Below are 8,109 nucleotides of genomic sequence, written 5' to 3'. Positions count from 1 at the left end.
TTTGTAAAATACTTTGTAATTTGAAAAATGAAAAAGGGGAATCCTGTAGAAATACATAGCAGCATGGCTGTTTTGTGAGAAAATGTGAAAAGGTTCAAGGTGCTCGATATGAATTCCTTTGCAAGGTGGTGGCTTTCTTTCGAAGTGCTGATAATGTTGGGGCCCGATCAGCTTAAGCAGCTAACTAATGGAAAGCATCACCATGATGCTGAAATTTGGTATTTACAGTCATAGCTGACTGCACACATTCCTCACAGTGGAGCAATATGTGCTTTCCACAATAAAGTAAACCTGTCACCAATGACTGAACAGGAGTTTTTGTTTTATTTTCAACCCTGCAAAATCTCATGTGGGACATTTTTTTGAGAGGTTACAATTTAGATAATGGTTTAAAAGAGTTAAGCAACACTTTTGTGCCGTTGATTGCATATTTTTCGAATGGGACATTTTAGAGAAGCCATATGTCAGGCAGAAACAGTAACATAAACTTACCGAAAAGTTATTACATTTGGTTTTCTTTGTCACTGACAAATATGTGGTTCTGCCCCTTTGAGAATACAGAACTTTTATAGAATAAAAAATGATGGATAAAATAAAAAATAGGGGAGTAGTGCTGTTTACTAGATGTTTATATACTTTGTTAAACGTTTCTAATTTTTATGCTTTTTTTCACTTGTAATCCATACTCTCTTTACTTTTCTTAATTAATTTCCCCTTTAGCTGTTTTTTTGTTTTTTGTTGTTGTTATTTTTTTCATTTGCATTTACTTATCTCTACCTGTAGTTGTGACCATGCACCTCTTGTCATCCTGCAATGAGCTCAGCATGTGATGAGCACAGGATTACACTGAATCCACCAGCAACCACAGTCAACAGTCTGATAGGAGAGCCCTTTAGGTGCTGAGATAAAATGGAATTTCTTAACTGATAAGAAAAATAAGTTTAATCTTCGGAATATATCACCACCCTTAACCTGTCATCAGCAAACTTCTCAGTAAGAATGTTTTATTATTGCATATATTATCAGCAGTGGATGATATAATAAACTCAGATTGCTCTGACAGGAGTCATTTGATCTATCCTCTTGTGGCCACCACCTCTTTGCTCCACTTTCTAGGAAGAAAATAACACAAGCCTTTTTTTCACTTCATCATCACCTCCTAGATTTTCCATAAACATATTTCTAGATTCATCCCGGTGCCTGTCGTGTTATGCCATATGTTTCAAACAAAAATACTTCTCTGGTCTCTGTCATTTTCATTACCATGCAGCTTTAGGATGCTTATTACATGTCAAGCTTATGTAAATAACTTTTAAACTAGCTTTTCCGTGTGATTGATACTGGTATTTATTGTTAAAATAATACATTTTATGGCCCCTGTAAAAAGAAGATATCATCAGGGACTTTGTTGGATTGCATCCTAATCCTTTCCAGAGGCCTGCACGCATAAGCTTATCTTCTGTCAGTGTTTAAACATCTGTATTGTGTTCAGAAGTTGACTATGCTTTGATTGTTAGACTCACTTGGGCAGCCATTCATATTAGAGCAGACAGTATTTTTTCCAACTTCCGGCTGCTCCATGTGTTTATAGCAAAAGACTGTGTTGCTCATACACAAAGTATTCTGCTTATGATATTCAATCCTTAAATCGCCACTGAGGAATCTGTTATCCAAACATGTATCAACGTCCTGTTCTGTTTCTCTGAATGGAGAAGCTGGCGGGCTGCTGGCCACTGCTGACTTCCTCTGCATTGATTATGTAGCTGCTGTCTTCTGAACTATGGGATGTGACAACAGGTTTCCATTACACTTAGATATAAGGAGTCACGCAATCTTTTGGAGTGGGATAAACGTTTACTTTCCTCAAACATCTCCTTTGGAGGGGAAGAAACTACATGGTTAGGCAAATCAAATAACAATTGAAAATCCACTTGAAAAAAACATTGCTGTGTTCTGCATGTTTGATCAAGGTTCTCACACAGCCTTGGTGGAAACTATTTTACATTTGGAACAGACAAACACATATTGGCCTTCAGGAATGTTTCCTGAATGTTATTTTCCTTTGACGCAGAATGAAAACACAGTTTCCTGTCACTTTAACAAAGGGGCAGAGGCACAAACACAAACAAATAAATCATATCACAAATTCCAGGGGAAACAGTGGCTTAGGAGGTAAGGGTTCGCCCCGTACCGTGTTGGTTGCTGGTGTTCCGGTCATTTTTATTACAATGCAAATAGACACATGTACAGATAAGAGCTCATTCAGATACAAAGATCTTTTCAATTAATGTTTTAAAAGAATCTTAAATGCATAACAGTGGTTTAAAAAAATAAGCCATAGATAGAGGCCTCTCTCAAGTATTCATAACCCCTATGATGTAAGGAACAACACAACTAAGAAGTGAAATGGAAAAGATCCATGGTTTCAAACTTTTTACCAATCAAATCAGACTTTGGTATCAATTTGTATTCAAACTCCCCTAAACTGACTTTCTCAACCAAAAACAGTGCATTCAATAGCCTTTAGAGGGTAACTAGATATAAATAAAATGGGGTTTAATCTAAGAAACTGAAAAATTCATATACAGATTTCCCACTACCCAAAAAACCAGTGGAAACCTAGAAATAATCGCTTTTAGTGGCAGTGGGAACAGCTCACTGACACATAAAATCGTCTCAGCTCTGATCGACAGGCTGTGGGAACACCAGAGCCGGGTTGACCTGCTAAATTATATGATACCATTGAGCGCAACGTATGTAAACACACAGTGCCAGTAACATCTGACCTAACAAGTCAAAACAACTGTTTACATTTGGTAAACACGGCGCAGCACTAGTTTGGACAGATAATAGAGCGAAACAATAAAGCCATCTTACTACGCCCTGGCTTCCTTACATGTTCCTCTCCATAGTTTTCTGATTTCTGTCGCACTGGTGACATCATCAACGCTAACCTAGCATGACGGTGTCACCAGACACGCAGCAAGGGGGGGACAGAGGCCACGCAGCTTGCCAGCGAAAGCTTAGATCCAGCTTTCTATGCCAATGGGAAGGGAGCCAAATACCGATTGTTATGCCTGCTGATAAGGCCGACCCATGTTTGAAAAACATGCATTAACCTGGTATTTTCAGTTAGTTTGTACTCATATCTAACCAATGTGTAAAGTCTTCTGATGTGGTTTTTGCAATAATCAGAGATACAAACACAAGCAAAACTATTTGGACTGTGAAAAAGGATCTGTAACATACACCATCAAATTAAATGGCAGATCTCTCTGAGCACACCACCTCTATTGTAAAACAGCAAAGCAAATCTATAAATACTTTTTCAAGGCTGTGCCAAATACACAAAATGTTCCTTTTAAAGTTCTAAATTTCTATTTGTATTCAATAATAATTCAATTCTATTCAGTTTATTTATACAGCGCTCATTCACAACATCTGCAATCTTAAGGTGCTTTAGATACGATACAGTCAGACCATAGAGTCAGATTGGTCAAACGTTTTCTATCTGCAGAAAAACAGCTGATTTCATCGACTTTACAGATGAGCATTTGGCGACAGTAGTCATTTGCTTCCTATGGTGCCATTGACTCTACAGCAATCCCTCATGGCATTCCAGCAGCACACATGTGCTTCAAAAGACACACCCCCCTACTCTAACAGGCTGCATGCACTCACTCACTCACTCACTCACTCACTCACTCACTCACTCACTCACTCACTCACTCACTCACTCACTCACTCACTCACTCACTCACTCACTCACTCACTCACTCACTCACAAGGCAGCTAGCTCATTGAGTCCAAACACTCAGGCAGACATTAGCAGGTCTATAGTGTAACCACAAAGACGTGCCCTACGGATCCTAAAATAAAAACCACATCATCCTCTAAATTCATCTCATCACATCACCATCTAGGGTTCTCAGCAGAGTATGGAAAAGGGAAACATATCCAACCCAAAATACATTTAGCATAAAGAAGGGAAGGCTTCAATAGTTTATTTGTAACAAGCATATTTTCTTTGGTTGAGTAATGAAACAAAAATGAAGTGAGTAGAAACTCACCAGAATGGCTCTTCAGCTGCCTTTGTCACCGCTTTTCAAATTATAATAAACACAGAGAAAATAAACTCCTTAGAAACCTTTCAGGGCATCATTACCTGCTTGTTGCGTCTTGGTTAAAAGTGAATCTAGTTTTATTAAATCGGAATCAAACTTCCTGTAATCCATGAGGTAGGCTAAAAGTAATTTTTTTTAGAAACCCCAGCAATATTATGTGGAAAGATGGACACACAACAGGACACTTTCTTCCACCCACCCCCTTCCCAAATAAAATAGACAGTATGTGTGAAGTCAGCAGAGCCCTCAAGGTATGAATGCAAAAAAAAAAATCCCTGCATGGGAAACATATTTTACCAGCCTTTAAGCTGTCAGGAATGCCGGCCAAAGAGGGAGAAATATGTTAATAATGTAGGCTACTGCCATACCAAATATGGCAATATTGTTACGTCTCAGCTCTTGGTGCGCATCTGGAAATACTTAGGCTACTCTGAATAAAGGCACCAGGGACCCAGAAATAGCTGCTGAAAAATGTACATCTCACCTTCAAGGCTTGAGAAAACACCTTTTTTAGTTTAGACATGGTCTGAAACATATTACAAACATGAAAGGATTTGATCAGCATTATAAAAAGCAGTGTGATAAATCACTGATGGTACTTTAAGCTGTTGGGATGGAGGCATTCATGTACATTGTTACATAACATCATGTTTTTAATTTAAAGGATGTAATAAAACAAGTTAGATAAGATGATGAGGCAAAGTCAAAGGGATCTTAAGATGTATGTTTAAACAGAAAGGTGCAGTTAAACTTGGATTATAGAGAAGAAAATGAAAGAGAGGATAAACAAGTGAAGAAAAATATGGGACGGAAAAGAGTATTCAGATGGGATCCAAGAGGGGGGGAAAAAATCCATCTGAAGAGCAGAAAAAAAGAAGAGGTATAGACAGGGTGGAGCTTAGGTCTTGGATGGAAAATGCGCCGAGAAACATTCCTGGCATAGTTTGGCAGCCTTTCAGTGGGGACGACGTCAGCTTCCCAGGAGCGAATATAAGCGCGGAGGTGGCCGCACTTCAGCAGACAGCAACTTTTTAACTGAGAGCCTCATCTGCTCTAAACGCTACAGAGACTACCAGCAAACAAGAGGGACAAAAGACTGAGAGAGGGAATACTAGCAAAGCCACACTCCTCAAGGATTCCTCTTTACGCGCACAGGAAATTTGTCCAAGATGCTGATGTCTTCTCTTCTCGTTTTCTTCATTGGAAGCCTTCCTTTGGTGAGTTTTATTCTTCAATTTTATTCTAAAATAAAAAAAAAAAAAATTGAAGGGAAGAAAACTGTTTTGTTTAATGGGAAATCAAAATTTAAACATTTCTGTGAATTACACAGGTATTCTCCACGTCCTCCTCTTGCTCCTCCGTGTGTGAGTGTCCCATGGAGATGCCCAAATGCGCGCCTGGTGTCAGCGTGGTCCTAGACGGCTGTGGGTGCTGTAAGGTTTGCGCCAGACAGTTGAACGAGGACTGCAGCCTGACCGAGCCATGTGATCACACCAAGGGGCTGGAGTGTAACTTTGGAGCCAGTTATGCTGCTGCTACAACTCGAGGCATCTGTCGTGGTATGTATTGAGACTCCTTAATCTTTAAAGTAGCCCTTAGTCTGTTTTTTCCTCTCCGTAAATGAAAAGATGTAGGCTCTTAGTGATTTCAGCACTATGGAATGCAAGTAGTCTAAACCTCAAAGCCCACCGTGGAGGGAGAACGACTCCTCAGGCAGCTTGAAGAATTTCTTAGTTGAACTGATCTTTATCTGGCAGCCATGTAATGTCTTTTGCAGACATTTTTTGAGAATAGGAGGAAAGAATAACATTCCTTTCGTAATGTGTTTTCTCTGTTGCAGCCAAGTCAGAGGGCAGACCCTGTGAGTACAACAGCAGGATCTACCAGAATGGAGAAAGCTTCCAGCCTAACTGTAAACACCAATGCACATGCATCGATGGAGCTGTAGGATGTGTCCCTCTTTGTCCACAAGAACTCTCCCTGCCAAACCTGGGCTGTGCCAATCCCAGACTGGTGAAAGTTGCTGGCCAGTGCTGTGAAGAGTGGGTGTGTCATGATGGCAAGGAAAGGGACATCTTAGAAAAGATCTTTGGTAAAGACTTCCCGGCTGAAGAGCTGGAGAAAGACCTCACCAAGAAGAATGAGCTCATTGCAATTTTTAAGGGAGGACTGAAATCCCTACCCGGTAAGAAATGTTTTTTTTTTTTTCTCATTTTTCTGGACAGTTATATTTGTGTTCAGTATAAGGTATTATAACAATATAATTTTTTGCTAATTTGCTTTACTTCTTCTGTTCACAGTATACAGAGCACAGCCTGAGGTCCACATGTTTGACAGTCAAAAGTGCATTGTCCAGACCACACCTTGGTCTCCCTGCTCCAAGAGCTGTGGAACTGGTATCTCCACCAGAGTCACCAACAACAACAGCGAGTGTAAACTAGTCAAAGAGACACGAATCTGTGAAGTGCGTCCATGCACCCAGTCAGCCTACTCCAGTCTGAAGGTAAGCTTGAGCCGGTCATGACTGAATGTCATGGAAATGTGCATGGAACCATAAAAGCTGTTTTTGCTGCATCTGGGCACAAAACTCACCCCCACCTTTCTTCTTCTGATTTTCCCACAGAAAGGAAAAAAGTGCAGCAGAACTAAGAAGTCCAGCCAGCCAGTGAAGTTCAACTACGCTGGTTGCTCCAGCTTGAAGAAGTACCGACCCAGGTACTGCGGAGCCTGCGTGGATGGCCGCTGCTGCAGTCCCCATGACACCAGAACCATCCGGGTGAAGTTCCGCTGTGAGGATGGCGAGACCTTCCACAAGAACGTCATGATGATTGAGTCCTGCAAGTGCACTTACAACTGTCCACATGCCAGTGAAGCCTCTTACCCCTTCTACCGCCTCTCCAATGACATCCACAAGTTTAGAGACTGATCAGGAAAGACCATCCGAACCCCTCAGCAAGAAAAAGATCAGCTGCATCATTGGCAGCCAATGGCAGTCTAGATGATTGCAGGGGTGAAGGCAGACCAGCAGCCAACTACCATCTTCTTGTTTGTAACTAGATTCCCAAGGAATTGCGGACTTACATCTTGAGGACTTAATGAAGTGCACTGTTTGCTGTGACTACATCAGCATTCTTAATATAAATTGCTTCAGATTAATGGAGCTTTGAAAGTAGCTTCGTCATGGAGCAGGTTGTAATTAACAATTGTACATTTTACTTAGTTGCTGATGATATCAATTCGCTGTGTATATTTTGGTCCTTTCTCTTTCATATGACCCAAACTGTAGACTTGTGTGTGTATATGTCAGTATGCACATGCGCAATTTCGATTAGCATACCGTGTTATAGCTTAAAGAACGAGACAACGAAATGTTACTTGGTTTCATTCCTTCCTAACGTGGGCATTATTGTTCATGTTTTGTGGCAGCTATTGATATCCCTTCATGAAAAAAAAGACAAAGCGAAAGAAGTCAAAGGATGAATTTTTTTATTATTATTATTATTATTTATCTAATAAAATGTAGCTACTTTATTTGGATATTATGTGTAATACTGGAATAAATTGTAAAATGATTTAATTTTATATGCAACAATAAAATGATTTATTTATGAAAAATTAAGAACTTGTCTGCTTTGGTTTGTTGAACGTTTGCTGCAGGTTGGCGGAAAAAAAACAACCCAACAACAATGCAAATTGTGGGGGAGGATATCCACAGAGGAACTCGTCTTGTTATGTCATTCTGCACAGCCAACTGATTCTCAGGCAGAAAATGAGCAGGGTCAGTGTGTTTTTATATAACCCAACCTCTGAGTCTCCCTCTGCTAACTTCCTGCACTCTGGAATCTCATTCTGCAAGAAACTAGCTTGGTTTTTCTATGTCCAAGCCATTCACTTGACTGATTCTGAGAAGGGTTCGAGGGGAGATTAAGTCTCTGGATAGCAATGAGTGCAAGAGTATGCCAAGAATCTTAAGTGCTGCTCTCAA

General features: G+C 40.2%; 1 protein-coding gene across 1 annotated transcript; it reads left to right on the top strand.

The window, feature by feature from the left end:
* Positions 1 to 5,104: 5,104 nt before the first annotated feature.
* Positions 5,105 to 7,561, top strand: ccn1 (cellular communication network factor 1). Its single transcript, XM_038295083.1, has 5 exons — positions 5,105 to 5,341; positions 5,455 to 5,683; positions 5,965 to 6,309; positions 6,425 to 6,627; positions 6,748 to 7,561. The coding sequence occupies exons 1-5, from the start codon at positions 5,294 to 5,296 to the stop codon at positions 7,048 to 7,050; spliced, it is 1,128 nt and encodes a 375-aa protein (XP_038151011.1). The 5' UTR covers positions 5,105 to 5,293; the 3' UTR covers positions 7,051 to 7,561.
* The last annotated feature ends 548 nt before the right edge of the window (positions 7,562 to 8,109 follow it).

This window comes from Cyprinodon tularosa, unplaced genomic scaffold (assembly GCF_016077235.1).
Source record: "Cyprinodon tularosa strain WSP-4 unplaced genomic scaffold, ASM1607723v1 ctg35, whole genome shotgun sequence".
Classification (NCBI taxonomy): domain Eukaryota; kingdom Metazoa; phylum Chordata; class Actinopteri; order Cyprinodontiformes; family Cyprinodontidae; genus Cyprinodon; species Cyprinodon tularosa.
Note: the sequence above shows the minus strand (reverse complement) of the source record. Positions and strands in the feature narration are given on the sequence as shown.

Coding starts and splice junctions, on each gene's coding strand:
- ccn1 (XM_038295083.1), top strand. CDS start 5,294: ATGCTGATGTCTTCTCTTCTCGTTTTCTTCATTGGAAGCCTTCCTTTG. Junction 5,342..5,454: donor TCATTGGAAGCCTTCCTTTG/GTGAGTTTTATT, acceptor TGAATTACACAG/GTATTCTCCACGTCCTCCTC. Junction 6,310..6,424: donor AGGACTGAAATCCCTACCCG/GTAAGAAATGTT, acceptor TTCTGTTCACAG/TATACAGAGCACAGCCTGAG.